This window comes from Dromaius novaehollandiae, chromosome 11 (assembly GCF_036370855.1).
Source record: "Dromaius novaehollandiae isolate bDroNov1 chromosome 11, bDroNov1.hap1, whole genome shotgun sequence".
Taxonomy (NCBI): domain Eukaryota; kingdom Metazoa; phylum Chordata; class Aves; order Casuariiformes; family Dromaiidae; genus Dromaius; species Dromaius novaehollandiae.
In genome coordinates, this window is record NC_088108.1 from 23,898,179 (window position 1) to 23,923,872 (window position 25,694).

The window sequence follows — 25,694 nt, forward strand, 5'->3', positions numbered from 1 at the left end:
CGCGGCCGGGCCGACAAGCTCTTCTGAAAGGCTCAGTGCAGGAAGGGGGTGTCCCCGCGGGGGCTGCATCGCCGGCCCGGGGGTCCCGCGGCAGCGGGGGCCGCGTCTCCCGCGCTTTCTTCTCTGTGCGCCCCTGCGGTTTGCGGGGCCTGTCGCAGCCGGGCTCGGAGGTTCGGGGAGCGCTTTCCTCCCGGCGATTTCCCTGCGTTCTGTTGTTTCGTTCCTTCGCTTTTGCTTTTCCTGTCGCTGCCCTGGCTATTCACACGCCATCTCTCCGAGCGCCAAGGCTGCCCCTGAAAGGGCTGCGCATTAGGGAGTCTCGGCACGCCGCCTCCGGAGCGGGCTGTGCCAGCGAGATGGAGCCACTTCAAAGCGCTTCCTCTGCCGGCCCTCGCCGGCCCCCGCCGCGCTCGGAGCTGGGGGCCGGGGCTGAGGGCCGGCGAAGGGGGATGACGCGAGGCACCGGGAAACGTCTCAGGTGCCTTGGTCACCTGCTTTTGCCCCCCCGGCTCGCTCTGCCGGTGGCGACGGCTGCTTTGCAGCCCATCGGTGGTTGCCTCTGGCCTCCTCTGCCCCGCGCTGGGCGCCGCTGGCTTGGGCAGTGCAGTGGCCGGGTCCGAAGCGCGAGCGGTTTGAGCACCCAGGCGTGACGTGCGGAGGACGAGAGCACCCAGCCACCGACTGCCCTTCAGCTCAGGCCGCTCCTCGGTGCCTGTTGGCTTGAATTAATTGAACGACTTGTAAAGAGATGCTGAAGCTTCCCCGCCCCTCAACTTAGCTCTGACTTTCCGGGGTTAGTAGCTCTTAGGGTGGAGATAACCTGCCTGCAGCGTGTCTGTTCAGTGTTCACCTGTTGACTTGTTTTGGAGTATTCTTGCTTATTATTGCTAGGACTGTTCCATACATGAACATACAGAAGCTCTCATAGGTCAGACAGCTGTGCGGTGGTTTTGACGGTTCGAAATGCCTCAGCTCCCACCTCACTGTAGCTTTTGTGATTAGACCCCCATAAGCTCAGCTTATTTCATAGCAGCCAAAGCAATGAGAATTTATCAGGTGGATTCCTGGTTTCCCGCATGGGTGCAGACAGCTCCCATCTCCTGGAGTAAGTCAGGGCAGTCGTGCTTTGAGAATAATTAACCGCTGTGCAGGAGGATCCGAGAGTGATTAGGCTCAGCTGATGCTCGAGTTTTAGTGAAAATAAAGCTGCTCAGCAGGAAAGCGTGTGCTTGTACACGTTCCAGCGTGTGCGTGCAAAACTCGGCTCTGCCGTTTGCTTTGCGCTTCCAGCGCGTGCTTTGCTCTGACGGATCCTAGGACGCTTCCCCCTTCCCTCGGCCACCACTGCTGCTGCCCTGGTCTGAGGCAGGCCTTGCTCTGGGGCCCAAGGGGTTGGATGTTATTTCTTGGAGGGGAACAACGTGGATACTCTGCACGTATCCGAGCTGCCCAGTTCTTACTGGTGCCGCTTTCTGGCGTAGCCTGGCATCCCGCAGCATGGTCACGGCTATGCAGAGCGCATGGTGCTGCCGAGACACGCGCAGCAGCCTTGCTGCTGGCTCTCCTGTGCGAGGACGGCTGGAGCGCTGAACAGCTTCTGTGCTCAGGAGGTGCTGCGCTGTCTGCTCTGCGGGAGAAGTGCTGCAGCTTCTGTGCAAATGAACCCCAAGAAGGTAACTTCTCTGAGTGCCAGTTGCGTCCCAGTGACCGCAAGACTTCTGTAGTTCTTCCTTGCTGGAGGGCTTCTTACCACCCTTCCTGCAGCCTCCGTCTCCCGGGATCTCTCACTGCTAGCCAAGTGCTCGCAATAAGCCCTGAGCTGAGGTCTCCAGGCAGAGCACCTCGCAGCCTTTGGCTTACAGTGGCTCCAGTTCTTTGTGTCTCCTCCTCATACTTCCTTAGTGCCTGCTTCCCTGCAGAGCTCCATCGGGGTGGGAACCCCTGCTCTGTGCTCCTGCTCTGGGGAACGATTTGCAAAGGCGAGGGCGGGTGTCCATGCTGGCAGGGTCAGCAGAGCATGAGGGGACCTGACGCTTTTGAGGAGTCCACTCGGGGAGGGAGACAACTCCTGTGCATCAGCCAGGGACAGAGATGGGACAAGGCAGCACCCAGGTGCAGAGCAGCCCTGCAGCTAAAGCCGGAGGCCGGACTAGCCGTGGGAGCTGCAGAGTCGTTCAGTGGCAGGATCCACAGCTGTCGTCGGGGCTGGTGCTGCTTCTGGTCACCTCCAGAGGCAGGAGCTGAAGCAGCTAAGCCAGTGTGGCCACAGCACGGGTGCAGTTCTGGCCATTAATACAGTGACGGTGCCGTTGTGGGTCCTCCCCTCTGAGACCTTGCAGCTGCAGTCCTAGGGCTGCCTACCTGGGAGCCTTCAAGAAAAGTCTACAGCCCGTCTGGGACTGTTGTGTCCATGCTACATTGAGGAGAGGCTGCTGGAGGTGGTCTTTCAAGAGCTCCTGATGGACCACCATGTCTGTTCCTTTCTTAGATAGGAAAAAGCAAGGGAGCTGCAGCATCTCCCTGCCCTCCTGCTTGTCCCCCCACACCTATGGCTTGCTGTGGTTTCTCTGGCTGGGCAATAGCCCCGGAGATCACAGCAGATCTGGAACCGCTCTGCTGGGCCCCCCCAGGGGCAGCCCTGCCCTGGGCTGCAGCCCAGTTTCTCTGGAGCCCTGGCTGACTGGGTTTGCAATGCCTTAGTCTGCCGCTTGCGATGGTCAGAGGAAAGTCCTCCTGCCGCGGCCTGGGCTGTGCCACGGTGGTACTGGGCAGGTTGTCCCAGCCCAAGTCAGCCACGAGCCTGCAGCACGGGTCAGGCAGGACCTCGCGGCAGGGACACGCTCTGGCTCTGCCCCACAGAGGAGATTTGGATCTCGAAAAATCTCAGCTCAGAGTCCGCTCTTTTATCCGCGCGGTGCAATAAGCCCAAAGGGTTCCTAGGAAATAGTATCCTCGCCCTTCTTTATCTCTGTTTACACTGGCGTCACCACTGTTGGAATGGTTTACTTATGATAGCGTAAATCCGGTGTGGACGCTTCTGTTTTAAGGAAAGTGATTTTGTTTTTTTACTGAGCTTGAGCTTAAACTTAGTTCTCAGAGATTTGAGATAAGAGCATATGCATCCTTCCTGTTGCCTAAACGATGTCACTTCACAGTCAGCTTTAAATTAAACACTCATTAGGCGTTCACACCAAGTTAGTGCAGTAAGTTCTTGACAGGTGAGGAGAATCAAAGCTGTAAGTCCTTTATTCTTTCTGCGTGTGAATCAACAACCTTAGACCTGACTAGTTGTCCTCCCCATGCTGGCCATGAGGGTGGGTGCTGTTGGGCTCTGCGTACCAGCCTTCACCGGCGTGGAGGAAGGTCTCCTGAAACGGATGGCCTTGGAGACTGGACTAATAGGCACAGGGAGATGCGCAGCAAAGTGCAAGGAATGGTAGAGGGTCTAATCTATAATTTGTCGCATGAGCTGGGGGCCAGCAGTGGGCAGGTGCTGGGGAGGTGAGCAGCGGAGCTGTTTTAATTACGGCAGTGTTAGCTGCCAGTGCTGAGTGGCTGCAGAAGAGGCAGCGGCAGCTGCAGGGAGTTTTCTGGGAGGTATTTATTTCCTGCAACGCTCGAGAAGCACTCGCGCTGCTGCACAAAGCAGGGGTGAAGCCTCCTCTGAAGTGTAGTGCAAGGCAACCAAGGCATGAGAGCGGATTCAGGCTGAACAAAGGCGGGGAACGATGAGGGCAACCAGAGGAGCTGAGAAACCTGCTAATGAAACTGCAAGAGCTTGGCTTGTTCAGCCAGGCAGCCCTGGCTGCTCGCTGTGCCTGCCGGCAGGTAAGCACCCTTCAGTGCTGCTCTCTTGCTGGGAGACCTGTCGAAGGTGAGGGATGACACTGTCCCAGGGGTGAATGAACATGAGCTATCCACAGATAAGCATGGCCTAGGAGTTGGGAGGTTTCTGGGGCAGCCTCTCACCAAGCACTGAGAGGCAAAAAGCCCTGACTGGCTTCCAAGTGGAGCTTCATCAGCACGTGAAGCGGCCTCTGCTAGCAGGACCTGGACCCCGTAAGCCAGGACTCTCCCGTGTCTTTCCCAGGAGTTGTGACTTTGAATGCCTCCGGAGGCAAATACACAGGACCTGGAAAGGGCTGTTGTGAGCAGCCCATGTGCTATCCTGGCTTCTGGCAACCCTAACTCTGAGAAGCCCTTTCCATGGTCAGACACCTCTTACGGGTTATTTCATGAATCTTGCCCCAGTTCTTCCTGTTCACCTGCAGGTGGTTGCTTGAAGCTGTACCCGAAGACCCTGCCCAAGTCCCCTTGCCCTTGGTCACCTCCGCATCAGCTCCTGCTTGGGGTCCAGCCTAGGTCAGCGGCCCAGGTCCCTTTGCTGTCTAGTAGCTCTTCTCGTCTTTCAGTACGAGCAGTGTTTGACCAGTGCTGCTGCGACCGGAGGAGCCTCTCCCACTTCAGGGGGGCCGTGGGGCAGAGTGCCACCCTGGACCTTCCTTAGAGTGAGGGAAGCTGATGCTTTGCATTTGCCACCCAGACTTGCTGTCTCAGTTCTCCCATCCCCATGGCCTGGATTAGTGCCCCCCTGCTTAGCTTCCTGTTGCTCATTTCCACCATCTCTGAAATCCTCCTCCCTGCTGCGGTGTGCGGAGCTCGGGTTGTCCCAGACTTGATCCTGCGTCAGAACTGCAGGCTGCCATCTCCGGTCTCTGCAGCACCCTCTGAGCTCCCAGGGTGGCTGTCTCCAGCCTCTCCGGCCACTTTCCTCCCTGCTCAGCATCACTTGGACCGCTGACCTGCTGCTCAGGTCAGAGGGAAGTGGTCCACCTCCATCTCTTTATGGCTCCTCAACGCCAGTTCGTTAGCTGTTGCAAGCTTCTAGTCTGTGCATGGATGTGTCCGTCCCCCGGAAGGAGCCCGTCTCGAGGGCTGCAGCCTGGCTGGTCCCCGGGGTCTGGCAGCACAAGGGCTCTCTGATGTGGAAAGGCAGATCCGGCTGCCTGCGGTCGTCTCCAGCTCTGAGGCACGGCGTGGATAAGGGCTGCTGCCTGCAGCGTTCATTAGAGAAAATCCCGCTGCCCGAGCAGCACCAAGGAAGCCGGAGCATAGCGCCGTTAGCAAATATTGCAGGGGTACTTAGTCATTTAAGTGCTGGCAGGGCTTGCAGGTGTTCCTCACGAAGACGCAGGAGGTCAAGCTTACAGCCTCCGCCGTGGCACCCGTCTGCGGACGTGACCTCGGAGGGTCACAGAGCATCAGGATGGCCCTTGAGACACCCAGCTCATCCCTGCCCCAGGGCAGGAGCAGCGCTACCTAACCTCTTTCCTGACCGGTTTGCCTAGCCCTGTTGTTAAACACCTCCCCAGGCCCTCTCTTCCAGGGCTTTCCTGCCCTTTCTGCCAGAAAGGTTTTCATTTTGTCCAGCTCAAATCCATCTCGCGTAGCTCTGTAGCTGCTTGTCTTCTGCACCGCGGAGAAGGAGCTTGTCTTCTACTTCACCGCTTCGGAGTGCCCTTTTGTGCCTCGCAAGACTGTTATTGTGGATCCTGTCAGTCTTCTGCTTTCAGGGTTTGAATGACCCTGTTTCCTTCCAACTTTTCTTGCCTGCTGGATTTTCTAGACCTGCGGTTGTTGGGCCTCTGGACTTTCTCCAAAGGCCACCTTGCTTCATGCATCGTGCAAGCCTGTAACTCACCCGCGGGGCCGAGCCCGTACTCGAGCTGGGAGGAGTGTGTGTGCCTCGCCGTGCTCCCGCGTTGTGTCCTGCCTTGGTGCTTCTCAGCAGGACGGGTCGCTGGCCCGAGCCAGCTGGCGACCTGCTGTGCCGCGGCGCGGTCTGCTCTGCCGCGCTGCTGCCAGCCCGGCGTCCCCGGCGTCTGCGGCACAGCTGCTCCGTCCTGCCCGCCGCGGCTTCGCGCTTGCCCTGATGCAGCTGCCCGTGGTCATTTTGGACCATTTCCCCTCTCCAGCTCCCGTCTGAGTGGTGGTGGGGCAGGTGCTGCCCCTGTTGCTCGCGGGATGCTGCTCCGCGCATCCCTCCGGCACGGCAGTGGGAACAGCTCTCCGAGTCTGGCTTCCCAGCTGGTTTTGCAGGGCGCAGCGCTGTCTTTGCGCACCGAGGGCGCGCGGCCCGTTGCCGAAAGGCGCTCAGGGCGTTACGGGAACGGGCTTGCTCAGGGAAAGCCGGTGGTCGTCTTTCCAAGTCCTAGGCGAGCCGTATAATTGCTCTTTTAAGAAGCGAGTGGGTGCAGGAGGGAGGCGAGCAGGCAGCAGCCAAGCGGGACAGGGAAGACCCCATCAGTGGAGGTCTCCGCCGCCCGCCCCAGCTGGAGCTCGTGGGGGCGGCGGGGAGGCTCCGCGGCCAGGGAGGACGTTGTCCCCGACGGCAGCGGCGCGGCGGGAGGCAGGGAGGCAGCCCGTTGTGCGGGTGCTGTCATCGGGGTGCAAGGAGAGCAGCGGGGGGGCTCTGCCCCACGGCGGGCTCGGAGGCCGGGGCGCGCAAAGAGGCCGCCAAAGGCAGAGCGAGGCCGGGGGACCGGGTGGCCGGCGCGGGCTTCGGGAAACGCAGCCGTTCTCCCTGCCCGCGCGGCTTCCAGCCTGCCCTCCTGCTGCCGGCCGCCCCGCGGCTCCCGCTGCCCCGGGAGGAGCCGGGAAGGGATCCGGGTGCGGCGACCTCCGGGTGCAGCAGCCTCCAGGTGCAGCTCTGGGCGCAGCAGCTCCAGGCGCAGCAGCTCCGGGCGCAGCAGCTCCGGGTGCAGCTCCGGGCGCAGCAGCTCCGGGTGCAGCTCTGGGTGCAGCTCCAGGCGCAGCAGCTCCGGGCGCAGCAGCTCCGGGTGCAGCTCCGGGCGCAGCTCCGGGCGCAGCAGCTCCGGGTGCAGCAGCTCCCGGGCCCCGAGCTGCCCGGCGGCGGCGGCGCTGGCGCTGGGAGAGGTGCAGTGTGAGTAGCCAGCAGTGCTGTGGGGCGCCGGCCTGGCCCCACCGTCTCTGCTATCATGCTATTTTTGAATTCTCTTTTGTTTTTTTTTGTTTTGTTTCTTTTCTTTCTTTCTTTCTTTTTTTTTCTTTCTTTTTTTGTTCTGTCTCCTCGTGTTTGGTCCCTAGGAGCCAGCGCTAAGAAACAGGGCGAGGACTTAGCGGATAATGACGGGGATGAAGACGAAGGTATTTGTGTGCTCGAGGCTGCCACTGCATGACACGCAAAGCAACTCCCTTTGCCCGCCATCCGCTGCCATTGCCAGGGAGCCCGCGTGCGTGCGTGCCCGCGGGGCAGGGGGGCCGGCTGTGCAGGGCCGCGCAGGCCCATCCCCTCCTTTTTTTGGGGGGGCGGATGCGGGGGGTCGCTTAGGCGAGGTTTGCTGACCGCCCCGCTCGGCTCGAGCAAGGGCTCGGAGGAAGCATGGCAGCTTGGGCGCAGCAGAGCCCGAGGACACCTGGGCCCATTTCACCCCGAGCCCGGTCACCTTCCACCTCCAGCCTCATCCCTCCGGACTCGTCGAGGTGCCACCACCCTCCCTCGCCGACACTGTGCCGGGGGGACGAGCGGCAGCGCAGCGAGGGGTGGCACCGGCCGAAGGGCTGGGGACGCCGTGCCGCGGCACGGGATGCTCGCACGTGCAGCTCCCAGCACAGGGCTGGCGAGCCAGGGCGAGTGCCGCCGGGCACCCGGAGCCAGCCGCGTCCGCGTGGGTGGCAGCCCCGCTGCACCCCGGCCGCGTGTCAAGGCTTCGTTCCGATGCGGCTCGTGGTATTTATCCTTTTCCTGCTGCAAGCGAGGCCTGGAGGCTGCTCCGCGGAGAAGGCGGGTTGCTCATCCGCAGGGTCCGGCCGCGGTCGGTCCCGCTGCAGGGACGGGAGGAGGCAGCAGGGATGCTCTGCCGGGCTGCAGCCGTCGGGCACAGTAAACCCTCCCGGTTTGTGGGAGTCCCGGGACGGCTCGGGCACGTCCTGGCGGGCAGCGTGTCGGAGCCGGGAAGGGATGCAAGCTTTCTCGTGGGCAGCGTCAAAACCCCGTGTTTTCCCCTATAACCTGTGCCCCAGGATCGCTCGTAGCAGGGCAGAAACTGGGATTCAGCCGAGGTGATTCGAGTAGGGTAAATCCCTGCACCATAAGATGTGCTGCAAATATTAGGAGCGGTTTATTCCCCGGGTTGTTTCTGTGCACGTTGTTGCTGTGCCGGTTTGGGGACGTTGCATTTCGGTGCTGGCGCGTGGCAGGGAGGAGAGGCCGCAGGGCCGGGCACTGGTGCTCGTGTTCGCTGGGATTTCGGGTCTGGGCCCTGGGAAGTGCTTTCCCGCCGGGATCTGCTCCACGAGCTGGGGCTGCGTCTTTGCTGTAGCACCCGGGAGCACTTTTTGCTCTCCAGCTCTGTGCACCTGCCTGGCCGCATCGTGACCGTCGGGCAGTAGAAGTCCCGGTGCAGAGCTCTCCCTCGCCTCGGTCTCGCGCAGGGAAGCCCCGGTGCCCGGGCTGCGGAGGAGCCGCGGATGCCCGGCGGGTGCATCGGCACCTCCCTCGCCTGCACAGCCGCCGCGGGGACCCGGGGAGGGGGGACACGAGCACGGGACGGGGTCCCGCTCCCCCATCCTCACTCCATCCCTCCTGCCCCGTCCCCACGCGGCCCCCCCCGTCCCACGCGCACGCACTGTCTGCCTCTCATCGCCATGTCTGTGTCTGGGCACGGGGGGCTGCAGCCAGGCAGCCGCAGCTCTCTGCCTTCCCAAGGAAGCGCAAAAAGGGGGGGGGGGGGTCCGAGCATCCGTCAGTGTCCCCCTGCCGCCAGGTCCTGCACACCCTCCCCGCCCTGCCCCTCCGCAATGCCAGCTTCCAGGACTCCCGGAGCGGAGCGCGCGGGTCCGGCCGGACACGGGCCACGTGCCGGGCCGCTCGCAGGGGCGCAGCCGCCGGGACGGGGCCGCCGGGAGGGCTCCGGGTTTGGCCGCCCCCTCCCCGGTCCTGGCAGCTGGCATCGCCCTCGGCCTGCCCCGTCGGCGGGGGCCCGCGTTTAACCGCCTCTCCTTGCAGACATCCGGGACAGCGGCGCCAAGCCCGTCATGGTCTACATCCACGGCGGCTCCTACATGGAGGGCACCGGCAACATGATAGACGGCAGCGTGCTGGCCAGCTACGGGAACGTCATCGTCATCACCCTCAACTACCGCGTGGGAGTGCTCGGTACGGGCTGGCGGGGGGAGTCCCGGGGCCGGGGGGGGACCGCGCTGCCCCTTCGCCGGCGGCGGAGCGGCGGGTGCCACGTGGCAGTGCCGGCGACGGGCCCTCGCCGGGCGCTCTGCCTCCTGGCACGGGCTGCGCTGGCACATTTGCACAACCCGGCTCGGCTGCGAGCAAATATTGGTCTGTGGTTAAATAAATAATAAATGTGTTTACCCAGCAGCTCCTCCCGGGAGGGCTCAGTCCCCACCGCTCCATGGATGCCGTCAAAGGCGGCCGGACAGCATGTGTGCATGTCGCCAGCCCTGGCCTGCCGTGGGGACAGGCTCTGGGAGCAGCCTTTGCCCTTTACGGGATGTGCATGTGTCCCGATGCATCTTTTCGGGAAGGCACCGGAGGGGGATAAGGGCAGTTTTGCTCGTGCCTGGGAACCACATGAGATGCCCAGCTGGCTCCCGGCGCAGCAGCGGAGATGCGCTCAGCCCTCCGCATCACGCATCCCTGCCCGCTGCTGCCGAAACTCCCCGGGGGCTGTGGCTGCGCAGTGTTTGCCTGCACCCGTGGGGGCACTTGGCTGCTGCCTCCCTTAGCAGCTGGGGAAAGGGGTGCATTTAGGTTTGCCTGGGGAAGAGCTCCTCCCAAACCAAGACGCTGGCAGCGTAGGCTCTTTCTGGAGATCCAGACTGGCACAGGGCTCTCCATAGACAGCTGGGCTTCCCGCCCTGTATTTGGGGCAGCCCGTCCCTCTGCAACCCTGCATACCTTGTACCATGTTGGAGAAGATGGCCTGAGGTCTGCAGCTTTGTCAGGATTGACATGGGCTGCCGGTATGAAATAGGCTTTACAGTAAAAACGAACAAAAATTTCTTTAAGAAGCCTTAAGGTTAGGCCTTTAGGATTGATAGGTGCAAGTTGAGGGACATACATTACAATAGAAAATACGCCTGGAAGGGTGCTATCATCATCACCCCTTGGGTGCTGCATTGCACCTCCCTGCAGCACCTCTGGGCCGGAGCGGCAGGTCACACCACTCCCTGTGTGCCGGTGTCACCGCGTGGGGTTTCGCCTCTGTAACACGGCTCGGGCTTCCTGCTTTGAGTCAATGCAAATGAAACACTGATAGCTTATCTTGGGTGTTACCTTTGCCGCTCAACGTCTTGCTCAGTAAAATCTTCCGCACTCGGAGCTTTTGCTCGCAAGCTGCCGTGGGTTCCTCTCTGCCGAGCCCACCACCGTCCATGTACAAAGTCTCCTCCGGGCCACGCTGGGCCACGTAAAGCATCACCTGCGCGCGCTGCCTGCCCTCCCTGGCACGTGCTCGGCTTTCCTCGGGGCGTGCATGGGGCGTCCTGACCCGTTGTTAGCGCGGGTGGTGGTCCCGGCAGGACAGCGCTTTGTGCAGACAGCCCATCGCGCCAGCCCTGCTTGCTCTCCGTTGGAGAGGCCCCCGGGGCTTGCAGCTGGGGTCACAGCCTTTTGCACCAAGGTGAGCGGTGGAGAGGGCCCCTGGAGCTAGGAACCGGGTGTCCCGCTGAGCCGCAGAGCTTGCAGGACTCTTGCAGAGGGGTCTCGTGGTGTGGTAGGACACTGTCCCCTAGCAGCTCACCAGGCTTGGGGAGGAGGGCGGGAGATGGAGCAACCCGCTGCCTCCCGCATTGCTCCCTAACCGGCCCACGCTGGTGCCGCAGGGTTCCTGAGCACCGGCGACCAGGCCGCCAAGGGCAACTACGGGCTGCTGGACCAGATACAGGCGCTGCGCTGGGTCAGCGAGAACATCGCCTTCTTCGGCGGGGACCCCCTGCGCATCACCGTCTTCGGCTCCGGCATCGGCGCCTCCTGCGTCAGCCTGCTCACCCTCTCCCACCACTCGGAAGGTAGGTGCCGGCCCGGCGAGGGCCGCGAGCGAGGGCAGGAGACGGCGCTTTGCCGGGGACGGGCTTTTCGCAAGCCTGGCCGCTGGTGCGCGGGAAGGGGACGCGGGCGGGAGCAGGGGCGGGAGCGCTGGGAGAGCTGGCGTTGTTCCGGCTAGCGAAGCGCAGGGAGGGAGATGTGATGGATTGAGAGCTGTAAATATAGCAGAGTGTTTACTCTAGATAGAGAAAGGAATTATTTATGCTGAAAGATTGTGTTGGCATAAGAGCAAATGCATATAAACCACCTGTGAATAAATTTACATTGAAAATTGGGGAAAAAAAAAAAGATTGTTAACCATCACAGTTCTGGAGAAACTTCCTAAGGGAAACAGCAGGGGCGAAGCCTGCACTGCGCGCCGAGCGCGGTGCACGGGGACCGGGATGCCGAGGGACACTGCAGACTTGGTCACCGGGGGTGCGATGAGTTTGCCTGCAATCGCCTCTTCCCGCGCTCTTCCTCCCCTGCTGGAGGAAGGGCAAAGGGCTCGCGGGCACCGTGGGCACAAAGGTGAGCCTGTGCCTCAGCGACACGGGCGAGCGCAAGCGAAGCGACGCCGGCGAGGGCTGGGACGTGCTCCAGCCCTGCTGGACGGATAAAGGAAACCTTCAGCAAGGCAGCGCGGCCGATCACATGGCGGAGGGTGCATGGGAGGAGGCTGACGCAGGCCGGCTGCCTGCCGAAGCTGGGCGGCCTCTCCAATCCTGAGAGCGGGTCAGATGCGCTGATTGCCCTGGTATTTAAAGCAGCAGCGATCTCAGCCCGGGCTGCTACGGAGGTACCTGCGTCAGCACCAGCAGCGCGGGCTGATTTGCAGCATTGGGTTCGGAGGATGTGGCCTCTGCACGCTGCGTCCGCCACGACGCTGCTGGTAGCTGCTCTAGCACATGGCAGAGCGTCTGAGCACGTGCCGAGAGTGGAGAGCAAACCGCTCTGCTAATCCCAAACCAGGCATCATGATCCTAGAAAACTCACAGCTCACCGTAAATTCCAAAGCAACCCCAAAGCAGCTGTCTTAACTTGCCTTCTCCCAGATTTGTCCAGCTTGAATGACTTGCCACATCTCCCCTGCAGTCAGTCTCCTAAAACAGATGCCACGTGGCTGGGGCCACGCGCGGCCCGTTCGGAGCAGCCCGGCGGCATCACCACGCTGCTTCTGCTGGGGCAGGAAGCGTTGCACTGCTCCGTGCGGTGACACTGGCTGTGCTGGTCTCCATTCCCAGGTGACAGCCTCTCCCCGGGGACAGAGTGCGCCTAACGCGCTGTTTGTGCCTGTGCGCTCAGCCTTGCAGGTCGCTGGGGTGCACAGCTGGCACAGCTGGCTGCCAGCCTCTCCTTGGCCGGGCCGGGAGGCTGGAAAGGCCAAAACGCGCTAGCTTGGCCAACTGGGCAGAGAGGCAGCTGCGGTGCGAGGCTGAAAGGGTGCCTGCACCCAGGGGTGCCTGCAGCACGCTGGCCTTTGCGGGGTCCTGGCTGCGCTGCTCATGGCACAGTGTCATCTTGGTTACGACCCGTTAATCGGAGTAAGCAGAGGAGCTCCTGTGCCTCCTCTGCTGGGATACGAGCAGCAGGCTCTGGTGAGGGTGTCTCCGAAGCCAGGAGCAGCTTCCCGGAGCCGCTGCCCTGTGAGCAGTCCTGGGTCTGCGGGGCACAGGACCTGCCGGGCTGCCCGTAAACCTGCTTCCTCTGCCCTCACCATCATCGGTGCCCTGCCGCAAGCGGGTGTGTGAGTAAAGCAGGGTGACGGCGGTGCTGATAAAGCCCAGACACAGAGGCGCAAGGTCGGGAAACGCAGACGGTAAAGCTGAAGTTATCAGGACGCTTGTGCTCAGCCCAGACATCGTGTTCAGCACCTCTGCCCTGCCGAGCCCTTCGCGCTCCTGCTTCCTCCTCTGCGTCTTCCTCGCTGGAGGCTCTTGGGGACATTGCCCCGTCCTCTTCGGGTGCCTTGTACGAGCATCAGCAGGCGTTAGACTATCATAAGCTCAAGACTGTAGAAAGCTTGAGTTGTGCGAGTGTGTTACTGCTGAAGCCAGAAGATGCTTTGCGTGTGGTTAGCTGGTGAACTGTGTTGCGTGATGGCAAGGCAAGGGCAGAGCTTCACCAGGTGCAGACCTCGTGTCTGGTGCTCGGCATGCCCACCTGCGTTTGCACGGGAGATGTGAAGGGTTTTCTGTGCCCGTGCCGAATTTGAGAGGCTGGGGGGGGGGAGGCATGGGTAATGCACCCCCAGTGCCCCTTAGGGTCCTTCTCTCCGTCACAGCAGCGTCCGGGAGGCAGGCGGGGGTCCTGGGAAGGTGGTCTGGCTTTGGGGGGGGGTCTCCTTTCTGGGACAGAGTGGCTCTGGCAGGGCAGACCCGGCGCTGCAGACTGGTTTTCCAGGCCAGACGGTGACGACTTTTTGGAAGATGGTCCCGTCCGGCTCCCCTCCACCCCCCCGGGCTCCCCAGGGGCTGCACGGGCCTGACGGGCCCCGCTGGCTGCAGCAGCACGGCTGCACGCGGCGGTGGAGAGCTGCAGTTCACCTGCAGCAGCGCGGCAGCAGCTCTCACTACAGCGAGATGGGTGAAGCCCTCCGCTGCTACAGCGTCAGCCCCAGAACAGGCAGACGTAAAACAGCCGGAGGCGGCCCCCTGCTCCGGAGCCCCCGTCTCCCCAGGGAGCGGGCGGCAGCCGGCTGGGGAGCGCGCCGGGGGAGCGATGCCGACCGGGCGGGCGCGTTTTTATTGGATCGAAATAAAACTCGCAGCGATCGAGAGCTATTAATGAAACCGCTAATTTGCGCCGGCTCTGGCAGGCGCCGCGCGAGGCAGACGCCGGGGGCTGGCGCGGCACAGGCAGCGTCTGGCTGCCGGGGAGCCCCGCGGCTCGCAGGCGGGGGGGTCCTCGCCAAGGGCATCGCCACCCCGGAGGTGCTCGGTTGGAGCAGGGCTCGCGCCCGCCGCCCCAGAGATGCTTTGCAGCCTGGGCTGCAGGCGAAGGGGGGGTCGGCAGCCGGCTGCAGCCTGCAGCGCGGTCACCCGCCGGCGTAACCATGGCACCGCGGCTCGCCGGGATGCGGGATGCGCCCGGCCGCGGTCCTGCGTCAGCACGTGGCTGCGGGAAGGGGCCGGAGAGGGGCTCGGGCAGGGATGCGCCCGGCTCTGGGCAGGGCCGGCCGCCCGTGCCCCCCCCGTGCAGCGGCAGGCAGAGGAGGAGCCCGGCGGCTGCTTTGGGCAACGATAGCTGCCGCTGCAAAGGGTCTTGCTGCCGCCGCACAGGCAACGATGCTGCATCGCCCGCGCGTGGGGCAGAGCCCCGCAGCCGCAGGGAGCGAGTGCTCGGGTGCAGCCGGCGCTGGGGCTGCAGGACGGGGCAGGCCAGGGAGCCGAGACCCCGGGGTGCACCCGGAGCCCGGCCCGCCTTTCACCGCCCCGGAGGCTCCGTTTCCTCGGAGCCCTTTGTGTTCCCAGCACAAGCGCCATTGACGGGGGCTGGAGCCCAGCCACGCATTCCTCCGCCTGGGCCAGGGCCTTTGTGGCCCCGCTTTCCAGGGCGAAAGTCCACTCCCTCTGTGTTCCCGTGGCAGAAAGGCCCTCTTTGTGCGGCTGGCAGCCCGCTCCTGCCGGGCCCGGATTGGCACCGAGCAGCCCCAGCTGGGCAGGAAGCGGCGGGGAGGGGGCGAGGGGGCCCTGACAAAGCGCCGGGGTGGGACACGCAGGGTTAAGTGGCCCCGCAGGAGGCTTTAACCCTCCCGCTGCTGCCAGGCTGCAGCCCGGCTGCTCTCCGGGGATGGCGGGGGCCGTCCCCACCCCGGGCTGCCGCGGGGGGCCGGCAACGTGGCAGCGCGTCCTTGTGCCGCAGAGCCAGCCCGGCTGCAAGGCAGCGGGCTCCCGCGCTCGCGCCAGCCCCGGCATCTCCGCGCGGGACGGAGGAGGCCGCGCCGTCCCCGGCGAACGCCCGCGGTGGGGTGGGCAGGGCAGGGTAGGTGGGACAAGGACCCTCCTTGCAGCACTGCCACCAGCACCGTGGGCCCCGGGCTGGCTGCAGCCCCAAGAGGAGCATCTGCAGAGGCCCGTCCTTGCGGAGGGACCGTTTCCGCGTGTCCTCAGCCTTGGGGACCAGGGAGCATTAGAGCACGGCAAGGCACAGCAGGGCCTGCTCCTGCGTGCTGGGTCCCGGCAGGAGTCTGCAGGCCCCAGCGCTTCCTCCGCGGTGTCCCGGCTTGCGGCGCTGGGGCGGCTCTGGGCTCAGCCGGCTGCGAGCTCCCGCCGCTCTTTGCCTGTCTCCGCAGGTCTCTTCCAGAGAGCCATCATCCAGAGCGGCTCGGCACTGTCCAGCTGGGCAGTGAACTACCAACCCGTGAAGTACACGAGCATGCTGGCCGACAAGGTGGGCTGCAACGTGCTGGACACGGTGGACATGGTGGACTGCCTGCGGCAGAAGAGCGCCAAGGAGCTGGTGGAGCAAGACATCCAGCCGGCCCGCTACCACGTGGCCTTTGGGCCGGTCATTGACGGCGACGTGATCCCAGACGACCCGGAGATCCTCATGGAGCAGGGCGAGTTCCTCAATTACGATATTATGCTGGGCGTCAACCAGGGCGAGGGCCTGAAGTTCGTGGAGGGCGTGGTGGACCCCGAGGACGGTGTCTCGGGCAGCGACTTTGACTACTCGGTGTCCAACTTTGTAGACAACCTGTATGGCTACCCTGAGGGCAAGGACACCTTGCGGGAGACCATCAAGTTCATGTACACGGACTGGGCCGACAGGGACAACCCCGAGACACGCCGCAAGACCCTGGTGGCCCTTTTCACCGACCACCAGTGGGTAGAGCCATCCGTGGTGACGGCTGACCTGCATGCCCGCTACGGCTCCCCCACCTACTTCTACGCCTTCTACCACCACTGCCAGAGCCTGATGAAGCCTGCGTGGTCCGACGCGGCCCACGGGGATGAGGTGCCTTACGTGTTCGGGATCCCCATGATCGGCCCCACAGACCTCTTTCCCTGCAACTTCTCCAAGAACGACGTCATGCTCAGCGCCGTGGTGATGACCTACTGGACCAACTTCGCCAAGACGGGGTGAGCAGGGCTGTGGCCGGGGTGGGGATTGGTGCTGCGCCAGGTGAGCTGCACTCGTGGCAGTTCCCCCTCAGGAACGTGCTGTGCCAAGGGGGCAGGAGGAGCGTCGGGCTCGGTGTGGGACACCGGATCTCCCTGCTCAGAGGTCCATGAGCTTCATGCTCACCAGGGTCAGGGCTTCAGCCACGTAGTGAGAAGCTGCAGAGCTGAGGGCACGGCCTGCCCAGGATGGGGTTCCCTGGGCTCCCGTCTCACCTTGCTGCTGCTCGTGGGTGGCCCCATGTCTCCCGCAGCCTGGGGCAGCGCTTGTCTCTTGGCTTTCCCCGGTGCTATCGCTCTGTTCTGCCTGTGTTTCGCAGGGACCCCAACAAGCCCGTCCCCCAGGACACCAAGTTCATCCACACCAAGGCCAACCGCTTTGAGGAGGTGGCCTGGTCCAAGTACAACCCCCGTGACCAGCTGTACCTGCACATCGGGCTGAAGCCGCGGGTGCGCGACCACTACCGGGCCACCAAGGTGGCCTTCTGGAAGCACCTGGTGCCCCACCTGTACAACCTGCACGACATGTTCCACTACACCTCCACCACCACCAAAGTGCCGCCTCCCGACACCACGCAGAACTCCCACATCACCCGCCGGCCCAACGGCAAGATCTGGACCACCAAGCGCCCCGCCATCTCGCCCGCCTACAACAGCGAGAATGGCAAGGAGAAGTGGAGCCCGGAGCAGGAGGCGGGCACGCTGCTGGAGAACCCGCGCGACTACTCCACCGAGCTCAGCGTCACCATCGCCGTGGGCGCCTCCCTCCTCTTCCTCAACGTGCTGGCCTTCGCCGCGCTCTACTACCGCAAGGACAAGCGCCGGCAGGACACGCACCGGCAGCCCAGCCCTCAGCGCGGCGCCGCCAACGACATCGCCCACGCGCCCGACGAGGAGGTGCCGTCGCTGCAGGCGAGCCAGGCGCACCGCGAGTGCGAGGCCGTGCCGCCCCACGACGCCCTGCGCCTCGCCGCCCTGCCCGACTACACGCTGACGCTGCGCCGCTCGCCGGACGACATCCCGCTCATGACGCCCAACACCATCACCATGATCCCCAACTCCCTGGTGGGGCTGCAGACCCTGCACCCCTACAACACCTTCGCCGCCGGCTTCAACAGCACGGGGCTCCCGCACTCGCACTCCACCACCCGGGTATAGCCGCCCGGCGGCCCGCGCACGCACGCCCGCGCACGCCCCCCCCGCACGCGCACGCACGCACGCACTGGCAGAGGGACCGGCGGGCTGCGGGAGCCCCCGGACAGCGCGACGGAGCGGCCCCCAGCCCGGACCCGCGGGGCCTCGCTCCCCTTCCCCGGCTCTTTCCTTTCCTTCGTTTCTAACTTTCGGGAAGTGCTTTGACTCTCCGGCAGCGCCGGCCGAGGACCGGTGGCTGCGCGGCTCCTTGCGCCGGGGGGGGACGCGGGAGCAGCGGCGCCGGGCATCGCCGCGGGCTGGGGGGATGCTCAGCACCCGGCGTGCCGCGGGAAAGGCTCCTCCGCGCCGCGCCCCAGGGTTTGGGGCTGGTCCCGGGGCCTTGGGCCGGGCACCGCCGGGCCCCGGCGCAGCCAGCCGGCCCCGCGCCGGGGGGGGCTCGGCCCCTCCGCCCCCCCCCCTCTTTGCGCTGCAGAGAAATCTCTTTTGTGTCGGTCGTTTCTCTTTGCAGAGACGTTTTTTAAGCAGATCTTTAGTTCTTTACACACTAACGGAGTCGCCGCGTTTTGTCCTTTGTAAAGATTTTAAACCAAGTGTTCTTGATATAAAATAAAAAGCCAGTTCGAACCCCAGCGTGTGTGCGCGGCGCCCCGGCACGGCACGGCCCCGCGCCCGCCACCGCCGCCCCCGGCCGGGCCCGGCCCCCCCCGGCCCCGCTCTTTTGTACTTTTGATATTCTCCCTCCTCCGGCGCCCGCGGAGCTCGGCCACGCGGCCCGCTCGGCCGTCGGGGAGCGCATCCCGCCCGGCATCCCGCCCTGGCATCCTCCCCGGGGCTCGGCCTCCTCTTCCTCCTCCTCGTGCCCCGCCGGGCGCTTGGCCCCGACGCCGGGCGCTTGGCCCCGACGCCGGGCGGCAGAGCGGGTGGCCGCGGGCTGGCAGCGGGCTCACGCTCTACCTCCGGCCCCTGCGCCCGGGCGCTGCCGCGGAGCAGCATCCCGGCGGGCGCGTTCCCGCGCGCCGATCGGAGAATGTATTTATACCCTGTCACCCGCGCAGAGTAACCAATTCCAAATAAAACAGAAGTGATATTTTTAATAGCGGTGTGTCGCCCCCCCTCTTCTTGGCGCACGCGCGGGCCGGGGCCGAGCAGCGGGACCCCTCTGCATCCGTGGGGCTGGGGTCCCTGGCTCTCCCCCCCCAACTTGCCACCCGGGAAGGTGGCTGGTTTCATTTATTTCAATGCAATTTCAAGGCGAGTTGCCATGGAAACCAGCTGGAGCCGGCGGGCAGCAGGGATGCAGGGCGCTCTGCCCCTGCACATCCCTCCGCGGGGCCTCGCGGGGCCCCCGGGGGCCACGGTGCTGGCCCTGCCCTTGCAGCCCCCCCACACCGCCGCGTGCTCCCCTGGGTCCCAGCTGCGTCACGGGGAGCCCGGCGGCAGAGGGGGCATCGCTGCCACCGCGCAAGTCGGCCAAGGTGCCCGAGCCCTCGATCGTCACCAGCGTTTCTCTGGAGCCCTGGAAAAGCCCTGGGAGAGCACGTACGGCGGGGACGTGCAGCTGTGTGATGATGTGGGACGGCCTCAGCTCCCGGCGCCGGGCTGAGCGCTGCCGGCAAAGAGACGCACCGGGGAACCGAACCGTGAAGTCCTCCTGCACCGCCCGCGACGGAGGGGGTGCAATAGTGCCCCATGGCCCCCCCCGGCTGCAGGCACTGGAGGCGGTGGGAGCACAGGGCACTGGCTCTGCACGGCAGGTCCCGGGGCGGCACGGTGCCCGCCGCTCCCGCGGGCCAGGGGCAGCAGGACAGGCAGACCCCAGCCCCTGCCGGCAAGCCATTACTGCGTGTGTGCGTGCGTGTGCATGCGTGTGTGCATGTGTGCGTGCGTGTGTGCGTGCGTGTGCGTGCGTGTGCGTGCGTGTGTGCGTCCACCTCCTCCTGCTCGGTACGGCTCGTCCTTGCCCGCTGCCTTTTGCACCCTCCTCTCGCCCCTGCACCCACGTCGCTCCGTCCGGCGGCGGGTGCAAAGGTCGGGGCCAGCTCGCCGGCCCAAGGCCGCGGCACCGCTGGCCTCCCGCCGGGGCAAGGCCGGACCGGGCCGGGGGGGGGGGGGGCCCGCCGCCCTCCCCGCCCCGAGGAATCTGGCCCGACGCCGAGCACAGAGATAGGAGCGCGTCCAAGTCCCCCCCACCCCGCCCCGGGCTTTCTCCCCGGCGCTGCTTCGCGGAGCCCCCCCCCCCCGTCGGGGCCGAGCCCCAGCGCAGCCCGGGCGGCGCCCGCGGCTCTGCGCGACGGCGCGGACGGCGCGGACGGCGGGGGCTCCGGGCTGCCCCGCAGCGCCACCTGCTGCCGCCGCGCCGCGCCGCCGCCCCCGGCCCCCCCCCCCCCGGAGCCCCCCAACCGGCCCCGGGACCCCTCTGTCCCCCAGAGCCCCCCCCAACCAGCCCCGGGCCCTGCCGCCCCCCCGGAACCCTCCAACCAGCCGGGAGCCCCCGGGGCTCCTAGAGCCCCCCCCAACCAGCCTGACCCCCAGTGCCCCCAACCAGCCTGACCCCCCCCAGACCCCTCCAACCAGCTTGACCCCCCCCAGACCCCTCCAGTGCCCCCTCAGCCCCACAGTGCCCCCCCCAACCAGCCTGGTCTTCTAGAGCTCCCCTGAGTCCCCCCCAGCCCGGCCCTCTCGTACTCCCCCCCCCCAGCCTGGTCCCCCAAGTGCCCCCTCACCCGCAGCGCCCCAGCTGCCCGCCCCCCCCCCAGCGCCCCCCACCCTGCCCGAGAGCCTGGGGGGCGGCGGGCGCCGGTGTGGGGCAGGGTGCGACCCGCTCCGCCCGGCCCGGCTGACTCAGCCCCGGCCTTATCGCGGCTGAGATTGCAGCGCCCGGGGCCCCCCGGCGCGCCCCCCCCCCCCCCGCCCCGCGGCGCCCCGACGGCACGGTGAGGGGCCCGGCGGAGGGGGCAGAGCGGGGGTCCCGTCGGGGCGCGGGCCGGGGGGGCCGGTTAATGGGTGACGGGCTGTTCCGCCCTGCGAGCTGCCCTTTCCCCGCGGCCCCGGGGCCGGGCGGGGGGGCGGCGGCGGGGGGGCCCGGGCTGCGCCGCGTGTTTGCTCGGCTCGGCGCGGCGGGGCGGGCGGCGCGGCCGGTATAAAGTCCAGGCGGCGGCGGCGCAGGCCCGGGCGCCGCGGTCCCGCGGGCAGGTGAGCGGTGGGGCAGCGCCGGGGGGGCCGCGACCCCCCCCCGGCGGCCGGGGTCGGGGGCGAGACACGGGGAGCTGCACCCCGCTTCGCTTCGGGTCGGTGCCCCCCCCCCGCGCCAGGCTCTGGCGCCCCCGGCTATGGGCACCCCCGGGGGGGCGGGCGGCCGGGGACCCCCGCGCATGCCACCGGGTCCGTCGCGGGTGGCTTGCACCAGGCCCACGCTGCTCCCCATGGGCTGGGGGGGGGGGGAACCCCATGGGACGCGGCAGCAGGGCGTCCCCACGGCGGGACCACCAGCGGGACCCCGCTCCCCGGCAGCCTCCCCACGGCCCCCAGCAGCGGGGCGCCCGGGGGCGAAGGCGGTGGGACCCCAGCGGCTGTTGGGACGCGGTACCCGGCCGTGGGTTCACTGCAGGCAGGGGCAGCCCCGCACTGAGGGTGCCCCCCACCCAGGGGGGACCCTCCCAGGCAGGATGGTCCCTCCTAGGCAGGAGGGTGCCAGGCCAGCGTGGCATGGTCCAAAACCCAGCTCTGGGTGGCTGGTGGCGATGCCCGTGGGGCCGGGCCCCCCCAGCCCCCCCAGCCCCCCCAGCCCACAGCGATGGGCCGGGTCCCGCTGGGCAGGGCGGCGGTGGCCGCGGCGGTGGCTGCGGCGGTGGAGCCGGCGTCGGAGCGGTGCGGGGGGCCAGGTGGGAGCGGGCGCGGGGCCGGGGCCGCGGGAAGGCAGCACACAGGCACTTTGTTTGGCCGGGGTGGGCGGAAGTCGGGGCGTTGGAGCTGAATGCTAAAGCGTGTTGTTCGGGGCCCATAAAGGCCCCTTTGTATGCAAATCGTTTATAAAGCAGCATATGACTTCCAGTGCAGGGCAGTGGCGCACAGAGACGAGGGCAGGCGGAGCGGCGCTCCGCTGCCGGCGACATGAGCCCTTAGAGGGGCCGTTGCGGGCGGCTCCGGCACCCGTCCTCGCCGGCAGGTAGGGTCTGCGCCGGGGAGCGCGGCGCCGGGCGGGTCGGGGTGCCAGCGGGTGCTTCACCCTCGTCCCCGCGGCCGCCGTGGGCTCCTGGCGCCTCTCGGGGTCCCTCCCGCCCGTGGCCGCCCCGCGGGCTGGAGGCGGCTTGCGGCCGGCTCTCCCGTGCCCGGCGCACGGTGGAGGCAGAAGGTCCCTCCCCGCCGGGCTGCGCGGCTCCTCCGGGCACGGGGGTCTCCGCGCCGGGGTCCCTAACGCCGCCTCTCGCTGCTCGCTCCCGCAGACGTGAGGAACGATGAACTGGGCCGGCCTCTACACGGTCCTGAGCGGGGTGAACCGCCACTCCACCGCCATCGGCCGCATCTGGCTCTCCGTCATCTTCATCTTCCGCATCATGGTGCTGGTGGTGGCGGCCGAGAGCGTCTGGGGCGACGAGAAGTCGGCCTTCACCTGCAACACGCAGCAGCCCGGCTGCAACAGCGTCTGCTACGACCAGTTCTTCCCCATCTCGCACATCCGCCTCTGGGCCCTGCAGCTCATCCTGGTCACCACGCCGGCCCTGCTCGTGGCCATGCACGTGGCCTACCAGCAGCACCAGGAGAAGAAGCTGCTGGTGCTGACGGGGCACGGCGACGCCAAGCACCTGGAGGAGGTGAAGAAGCACAAGATGCGCATCGCGGGCTCGCTGTGGTGGACCTACGTCTGCAGCGTGGTGTTCCGGCTGCTCTTCGAGGCCGTCTTCATGTACATCTTCTACATGATCTACCCGGGCTACCAGATGGTGCGGCTGGTCAAGTGCGAGGCCTACCCTTGCCCCAACACGGTCGACTGCTTCGTGTCGCGGCCCACCGAGAAGACCATCTTCACCGTCTTCATGCTGGTCACCTCCGGCATCTGCATCGTGCTCAACATGGCCGAGCTGGTCTACCTGGTGGTGCGGGCTTGCGCCCGCCGCGGCCGGCCGGACTCCAACCCGCCGTCGGGGAAGGGCTCCTTCTACGGCCACAAGCTCTCCTCCGAGTACAAGCAGAACGAGATCAACCAGCTGCTGACGGAGCAGGACGGCTCCCTCAAGGACATGCTGCGCCGCAACCCCGGGCTGCAGGAGAAGGGCGACCGCTGCTCCGCTTGCTAGAGCCGCCGCGGCCGCCCGCCCCTGCCGGCAGAGCCGCCTTCCCGGCGCTGCTCCCGCTCTGCCCTCGCCGTCGGGGCCCGGCGCCGGCATCGAGCGGCGGCCAAGGGCTCGCGTGCCCCCGTCCCCTGCAGCCCCGAGTATATTTAGCAGAAGCGCCCAGACCAAAAATAGAGGGGGGAAAGGTTTTTCTCGGCGGCCGCGTCAGCCGCCGCTCACGGAGCGAGCCAATGGGGCCGGCGTGCCCCCCCCCCCGCCCGCCGCCCCCTCGCCCGCCGCCGGACGGACGGACGGACGGACGGAGCCGGGGCGGCGCGGCGCCATGGGGGACTGGAGCCTGCTGGGGCGGCTGCTGGAGGGCGCCCAGGAGCACTCGACGGCCGTGGGGCAGGTCTGGCTCTCGGTGCTCTTCGTCTTCCGCATCCTGGTGCTGGGGGCGGCCGCCGAGCGCGCCTGGGGCGACGAGCCGGCCGGCTTCGCCTGCGACACGCGGCAGCCCGGCTGCCAGAGCGCCTGCTACGACAGCGCCTTCCCCATCTCCCACCTCCGCTTCTGGGTGCTGCAGATCATCTTCGTCTCCACCCCCAGCCTGCTCTACCTGGGCCACGTCCTGCACCTGCTGCGCCGGGAGGAGAAGACCCGGCGGCGCCCGGCCACCGCGGCGGCGGCGACGCGGGCGGGCGGCGGGGTCCCGCGGCGGCGGCGCCCCGGGTGGGAGGCGCGGGGCCGGGGCCGCCTGCGGGGCGCCGTGCTGAGGACCTACGTGTGCAGCGTGGCGTGCAAGGCGCTGCTGGAGGTGGGCTTCATGGCGGGCCAGTGCGCCCTGTACGGCTTCGCGCTGGAGCCCCTCTACGCCTGCCGCCGCTGGCCCTGCCCCAACGCCGTCAGCTGCTACGTGTCCCGGCCCACCGAGAAGACCATCTTCATCCTCTTCATGCTGGCGGTGGCCTGCGTGTCCCTGCTGCTCAACCTCGCGGAGATCTACCACCTGGCCACCACCAAGTGCCGGCCGGGCGCCGGGGGACGCAGCCCCCGGGCGAAGCGGCCGGCGGCGGTGCTGGCGGTGTGAGCGGGGACGGGGCGCGCGGGGGGGACGGGGCCGCGCCGTGGGGCTGGGCCCCCATAGCTGGGGCAGTGGGACGCAAGCGCGGCCGGGCGGGGGGATAATAAACGCCCGCGGCACCTCGCTGGCCTCCTGCTCTGCCCCCGGGGCCCCCGGGTGCCACCGCAGCCGCCGGGGCTCGGTGGGGTCCCAAGGCTCCCTTCAGACGGGGGGGACAGGGCCACCAGTGCGTGGGGAGGGGGGACGGGCACGAGGGCCGGCCGCGGGGAGGGGGGTGGCACGTGCGGCGGCCAGGCAGGACGAGCGGCGCAGCGCCGGCTGTGCAGGCACATGCGCGTGGTCAGGGTGCGCGGGGACAGGGTGTGCGGGGACGGACACACAGGGTCAGGGTGCACGGGGACAGGGTGCACGGGGACGCGGTGCATGGGGACGGACATGCTGGGTCAGGGTGCACAGGGACGTGCATGGGAACAGGGTGCACGGGGACGGTGTGCACGGAGACAGATACACAAGGTCGGGGTGCACGGGGACAGGGTGCATGGGAATGGGGTGCATGGGGACGGACACACAGGGTCAGGGTGACAGGAACCAGGTGCACAGGGACAGTGCATGGGGAAGGGGTGCACAGGAACGAGGTGCATGGGGATGGGGTGCACAAGGTCAGGGTGCACAGGAACAGTGCATGGGGACAGGGTGCCTGGGGACGGGGTTCATAGGGACAGATACACAAGGTCAGGGTGACAGGAACCAGGTGCACAGGGACAGTGCATGGGGAAGGGGGGACAGGAACGAGGTGCATGGGGATGGGGTGCACAAGGTCAGGGTGCACAGGAACAGTGCATGGGGACAGGGTGCCTGGGGACGGGGTTCACAGGGACAGACACACAAGGTCAGGGTGCACAGGAACGTGCATCGGGACAGGGTGCACGGGGACAGGGTGCACGGGGACAGATACACAAGGTCAGGGTGCATGGGGATGGACACACAAGGTCAGGGTGCACAGGAACAAGGTGCACAGGGACAGAGTGCACGGGGAAGGGGCGCACAGGAATCAGGTGCATGGGGACAGGGTGCACAGGGACAGATACACAAGGTCAGGGTGACAGGAACCAGGTGCACAGGGACAGGGTGCATGGGAATGGGGTGCATGGGGATGGACACACAAGGTCAGGGTGCACAGGAACGAGGTGCATGGGGACAGGGTGCACGGGGATAGACACACAGTGTCGAGGTGCACAGGAACAAGGTGCATGGGGACAGGGTGCACAGGGACAAACACACAAGGTCAGGGTGCACGGGGACGGGGTGCATGGGGACAGATACACAAGGTCAGGGTGCACAGGGACAGCACACGGGGACAGGGTGCACAGGGACGGACACAAAAGGTCAGGGTGCACAGGAACGAGGTGCATGGGGATGGGGTGCACAGGGATGGGGTGAACGGGGATGGGATGCACAGGGACAGATACACAAGGTCAGGGTGCATGGGGACAGGGTGCATGGGGATGGACACACAAGGTCAGGGTGCACAGGAATGAGGTGCACAGGGACAGGGTGCACGGGGACAGGGTGCACAGGAATGAGATGCATGGGGACAAGGTGCACAGGGACAGACACACAAGGTCAGGGTGCACAGGAACGAGATGAAAAGGGACAGAGTGCATGGGGACAGGGTGCACAGGAACGACATGCATGGGGACAGGGTGCACAGGGACAGACACACAAGGTCAGGGTGACAGGAACGTGCACAGGGACAGGGTGCAAGATACACAAGGTCAGGGTGCACGGGGACAGAGTGCACAGGGACGGGGTGCATGGGGATGGACACACAAGGTCAGGGTGCACAGGACTGAGGTGCATGGGGACAGAGGGCACAGGGACAGGCACATAGGGTCAAGGTGCACGGGGACAGGGCGTACGGGGACAGGCCTGCCCTGCCGCTGCCCCTCCTGCGGCAGAGGTGCTGAGCTGGGGCCCGGGTGGCCGGCGGGACGGGG

General features: G+C 66.4%; 3 protein-coding genes across 7 annotated transcripts in view; all 3 read left to right on the top strand.

Annotated features, from left to right (window-relative positions):
• The window catches only part of NLGN3 (neuroligin 3), a 42,995-nt gene extending 24,558 nt beyond the window's left edge, over positions 1-18,437 (top strand). For 3 of the 4 annotated variants that reach the window (XM_064518401.1, XM_026111089.2, XM_026111090.2), the window contains 5 exons: positions 7,108-7,167; positions 9,029-9,178; positions 10,864-11,049; positions 15,360-16,149; positions 16,509-18,437. In XM_064518401.1, coding sequence (XP_064374471.1) covers positions 7,108-7,167; positions 9,029-9,178; positions 10,864-11,049; positions 15,360-16,149; positions 16,509-17,346 — 2,024 coding nt within the window. In that variant the 3' untranslated portion in view covers positions 17,347-18,437. The remainder of the gene's footprint in view (positions 1-7,107; positions 7,168-9,028; positions 9,179-10,863; positions 11,050-15,359; positions 16,150-16,508) is intronic. The other variant, XM_026111091.2, reaches the window with a different exon arrangement.
• Positions 18,438-20,424: 1,987 nt separating this feature from the next.
• Positions 20,425-22,637, top strand: GJB1 (gap junction protein beta 1). 2 transcript variants are annotated; one of them, XM_064518422.1, is made up of 2 exons: positions 20,425-20,535; positions 21,786-22,637. In XM_064518422.1, the coding sequence occupies exon 2, from the start codon at positions 21,798-21,800 to the stop codon at positions 22,635-22,637; it is 840 nt and encodes a 279-aa protein (XP_064374492.1). In that variant the 5' UTR covers positions 20,425-20,535; positions 21,786-21,797. The 2 variants fall into 2 exon arrangements, with proteins under 2 accessions (XP_064374492.1, XP_025966793.1); XM_026111008.2 differs by lacking the exon at positions 20,425-20,535 and adding an exon at positions 21,377-21,508.
• A 309-nt stretch (positions 22,638-22,946) lies between these two features.
• Positions 22,947-23,797, top strand: LOC135329570 (gap junction alpha-3 protein-like). The gene has a single exon (XM_064518423.1). It carries the CDS (start codon positions 22,957-22,959, stop codon positions 23,701-23,703), a length of 747 nt encoding a protein of 248 aa, XP_064374493.1. The 5' UTR covers positions 22,947-22,956; the 3' UTR covers positions 23,704-23,797.
• Positions 23,798-25,694: the final 1,897 nt, after the last annotated feature.

What these genes read in the sequence shown, in the direction of transcription:
- GJB1 (XM_064518422.1), top strand. Translation starts at nt 21,798, where the DNA reads ATGAACTGGGCCGGCCTCTACACGGTCCTGAGCGGGGTGAACCGCCAC.
- LOC135329570 (XM_064518423.1), top strand. Translation starts at nt 22,957, where the DNA reads ATGGGGGACTGGAGCCTGCTGGGGCGGCTGCTGGAGGGCGCCCAGGAG.